Here is a 4,571-nt window from a genome sequence, read left to right as displayed (position 1 = left end):
GCCCTTTCAGTTTTCTTTATTGGCAAAAGTCTAACCTGGTAATAGAACTGGATATCCATAAAGTACAAAGCATCTGCTCTGGGAATTCCACTCCTATGGGCACTCTTGGCTTAGCTCTTTAGGGTGGGCATCTGCTGCTCATGACCAATAGAGTCCTGGCCGTGGAAATCCTAGCCCTATAATATGAAAATAGGGTTTTCTAAAAAACACTGAAATCAAAACAAACAAACACGTATTTGGATAGTTAAAACACGGAGAACAGCACTCCAGCCCCTACCACCCGACGGGGAAAGAAATACCTGCCACCACATTCACAAGCCCACTACCACCAGTTTTCAAAAATGGCAAGCCCGCTCTCCTCCCGCCGCCCAAGATGCCGAAAGGAAAGAAAGCCAAGGGAAAGAAGGTGGCTCCGGCCCCTGCTGTCGTGAAGAAGCAGGAGGCTAAGAAAGTGGTGAATCCCCTGTTTGAGAAAAGGCCTAAGAATTTTGGCATGGGACAGGACATCCAGCCCAAAAGAGACCTCACCCGCTTTGTGAAATGGCCCCGCTATATCAGGTTGCAGCGGCAGAGAGCCATCCTCTATAAGCGACTGAAAGTGCCTCCTGCGATTAACCAGTTCACCCAGGCCCTGGACCACCAAAGAGCTACTCAGCTGCTTAAGCTGGCCCACAAGTACAGACCAGAGACAAAGCAAGAGAAGAGGCAGAGGCTGTTGGCCCCGGCAGAGAAGAAAGCTGCTGGCAAAGGGGACGTCCCCATCAAGAGACCACCTGTTCTTCGAGCAGGAGTTAACACCCTCACCACCTTGGTGGAGAATAAGAAAGCTCACCTGGTGGTGATTGCACACGACGTGGATCCCATCAAGCTGGTTGTCTTCTTGCCTGCCCTGTGTCATAAAATGGGGGTCCCTTATTGCATTATCAAGGGGAAGGCAAGACTGGGACGTCTCGTCCACAGGAAGACCTGCGCCACTGTCGCCTTCACACAGGTGAACTCGGAAGACAAAGCCACTTTGGCTAAGCTGGTGGAAGCTATCAGGACCAATTACAACGACAGATATGATAAGATCCACCATCACTGGGGCGGCAACGTCCTGGGTCCTAAGTCCGTGGCTCGTATTGCCAAGCTCGAAGAGGCAAAGGCTAAAGAACTTGCCACTAAACTGGGTTAAATGTACACTGTTAAGTTTTCTGTACATAAAAATAATTAAAATAATACAAATTTTCCTTCAAAAAAAAATGGCAAGCCCAGGTCACCTTTTGTCACATTCTAGCAAAAAGCAGCAGAAGGAGGGTTGTAAGGCAAAGAGAAGGCTAACTAGTTTGAGGAAGAGTTGGCAGGTAATACTAGAAAGCTTGTCTGTCTGAGATCTCATTAGAAAACATCAACCTTGAAACTTCAGCTTTCTCCTTTCCCAAGGAGTTCTGTGTGGGCTGCTAGGGTTTCGGCACCAGTTGTCACTGCAAATGTCGTTTGGCAGGGGCAAGAAGCCCAGGAATCTCTGACATGCTTCTAAAGGGTTTCGGAGATGAATCAGCGCTTCTGCATTTTTCTTCTTATTTTTTTCTTCCCAAATATAGTACCGGGAATGAAAACCTCGCTCATCCTATTTCCCAAACTTGGCAGTTATGACAGTTTTATTGCACTGCTTTATTAAAGTGTAGCCATAGATTTACATAATTAAACCCAGGTCTGCTTTTCTCTCCCCTGCATCTACATCTGTCACTCACTGCAGTGTGGCATGGTAATTCCATCTTCTCTGGGCAAGTGAGAATTTGGAGGCTTGGGGTGGCATCACCCCCTGGTACCAAGGAATATTCTCTGATGGAAACAGAGATGATGAGTTTTGACCATGAGTGGAGATAAATAATTTCCTGCCTTTCAGCAGGAAGCTACTGGCCTTTTTCATTGCCTCTTAGAGCTGAAAGGGCCGTTGAAAATCTTCTCATATAGAGGGTGCAATCTGGTAATATGGGCCTGATTTGGCCCACATATTTTTTAATTTGGCCGTTGTAATGTGTATGTTTGCTTTTCATTTGAATTAGTTATCAATACTTAAAATTGGGAAATTCATATAAAAAGCCAAATTTAGGGCTTTTCATGAAAAACTTGTTAGTGTTGTCCATGTGGGGGCCTTCATTTCCTGCACACCAGCTGACCAGCAGCTGCCCCCTTCAGGTAGGGCAGCGATCTGCAGTTACTCACAGTTGTCCCCACTCCCCTATCTCTGCATCCACCTGCAGTTCGCACGTATCTGACCCTGTAAAAATTTGAGTTTGTAAACTCCTTCACATTACAGGTGAAGAAGAGAAACTCCACACAGGTTCCTAAGTAGTTAATGACAGATCCAAGGTTTCCTGACTCCAAACAGTATGAACAACCATTTCTTTGATGGAGGTGTCCAAAGACCTGAATTCTGACTCCAGCTCCATCACCTATTGGCTGTGGCATCTAAGCTCAAGATTGAACCTCACTGACACACACATTTCCTCGTCTGTAAAATGGGGCTGATGGTAGCATGTTGTCCACCTCACTGGGCTTATGAGGACTAATGTGTTTATGGAAAAGTTGAGAAAAGCCAAAAACCCTATATAATTTTATGCTTAATATTATTAGTGGTATTTCCATGATAATATTTTCATTTGCAATTTCCAGCTCACAAATGTCTACATTATTCCAAAATATTATTTATTAAGTACACCCCTCAATTCAACTCAATGAGTCCTTACTGAGCATCTACTATGTGTCCAGGCTTATATGCTGATGTGCAGAAATATAGGGGGAGATGAGATTGTAAGAACACAGTATAAATGAAATGACTGATAAAATATGTGGCATATAATATATAATACAAGTTATAAGTCTGTATGTTGCTTAAATAACATAAGATGGCTCCCAGGATTACATTTCCACTTTCAAAATGCTGCACAATCCTCTCAGAAGCCTGAGATAAGAACCTTTGCATTCTCTATTCTACAGTGAACAGCAGCAGCCTAAGTACTACCAATTATTGAATACCCATAAATGCACCAAGCACTGATCAGAGCACTTTACATGAATTATCCCCATTTAATTCCTCACCAACTCTATGGGGGAGGTGCTTATTCTGCTTTTCCAGTTGAGGAAATTGAGACACAGAGGTCAAGTGACTTGCCCACGGTCACACAGTAAGCAATGGAGCCAGTAATCTGAGCCATGCTCTCTTACATACACCAGTGTGCTGCTTCTCTCACTCCCACTCTGAATCAAGCTCCCTGTGACTTCCTTTAATCCTCCACACACACTCTCTGCCCTACCCCAACTCCAAGTCTCTTAAGCTCATTTCCTTGACATTTTTTAAACCCATCAGCCCTCTCCTTTCCTCTACCGGCTTCTGCCTCTCCATCTCCTGTCACAGTCAAGCCAGCCCAGTCAAGAATATTTTCCCTCCTGCCTAGACCAAATTGTAATCATCACAAAGATGATTGTTTACTCATTGCCCTCATCACACTAATGTTTATTAAGCTCACATTACTGCTGAAAGGGAGTGTGACTTGATCTTCAGTGAGTCATTAAATGCAACCAACACTCACCAAAGGGATTGTAAATTGATGGTTGTGATAATCCTCCTAATTATCAGTTTCTTTTTGATGACCTTCTTGTTATCAGCAAGTATGTTGAGTAGTTATAGAACCTTAATAGTCCCTGTGTTGGCAAGCCAGCCTTCTGGAGAGAGAGTCCAAAATGCACCATGGATATGCATTTCGTGAATATGCGGGTGGTGGGGTACATGCACACAGATATTGATTTAAATTTTGCCTGGTTCCATAAACTACAACCAGATGCTACAAAAGAAAAGCAGGTGGAAAAAGAAAGAAAAGCAAACAAAGGATCACAAACTGGGACCAGGAGTAAAGCTAAAACTGCATAAGCACAGACACTACCATTGGCCACAGATTCGCCTCTTATGTTTTCAAGAGCCCACTGTGAAAGGAACAACTTGGTCATTTGTTTCACTAAAGGGTCTCTAATAAAAATATCTAAAATTGTTGGTGTAAGAAGTACAATTAATATTAACAAGACCACAAGGGAATTTCACCTGTGGAGTCCTTATAAGAGAGACTTTATGGAAAGTAAACAAGGAATGACCTCAGTAATACCCTTACAAGACTCACAAGGATAAGAGTCATCTGTCTTTCGCCTACCTTCATTGTAGATGATGGTAACATAGCCAAGCACAATTCACAAAAGGTAATTCTTGGGGTAGGAGGAGGAGGGATGAAGGTGCACAAAAGGTTGAATCTACATATATTAATATATGTTAGTACATACTATATATGCGTTAATACGTAATTTTTTTAGTTGTTACCAAAATGTACCAGTTAAAGGTGTATCTGTTATACTACCTGTAAGTATAGTGAAAATATTAGCCAGCAACTAAGATTCCTACAACTAGTAAGTACAATCATAACTGAGTTTGCTTCCTGACCATGCCTCTCTTAAAATCATGGTTAATCTAAAAACATTACTAGTTCCAATGTGTGTGCCTCTGCCTCTTATTTCCCCAGAGCTCACAGATTTCCCAGTGA

General features: G+C 42.9%; 1 protein-coding gene across 1 annotated transcript; it reads left to right on the top strand.

The window, feature by feature from the left end:
* Positions 1 to 368: 368 nt before the first annotated feature.
* On the top strand, positions 369 to 1,174 carry LOC116458535 (large ribosomal subunit protein eL8-like). The gene has a single exon (XM_032754802.2). It carries the CDS (start codon positions 374 to 376, stop codon positions 1,172 to 1,174), a length of 801 nt encoding a protein of 266 aa, XP_032610693.1. The 5' UTR covers positions 369 to 373.
* The last annotated feature ends 3,397 nt before the right edge of the window (positions 1,175 to 4,571 follow it).

Source organism: Hylobates moloch, unplaced genomic scaffold, assembly GCF_009828535.3.
Source record: "Hylobates moloch isolate HMO894 unplaced genomic scaffold, HMol_V3 SCAFFOLD_3, whole genome shotgun sequence".
NCBI classification, from domain to species: domain Eukaryota; kingdom Metazoa; phylum Chordata; class Mammalia; order Primates; family Hylobatidae; genus Hylobates; species Hylobates moloch.
Note: the sequence above shows the minus strand (reverse complement) of the source record. Positions and strands in the feature narration are given on the sequence as shown.

Bases quoted from the DNA above. Each gene is read 5' to 3' on its own strand.
- LOC116458535 (XM_032754802.2), top strand. From the start codon at position 374: ATGCCGAAAGGAAAGAAAGCCAAGGGAAAGAAGGTGGCTCCGGCCCCT.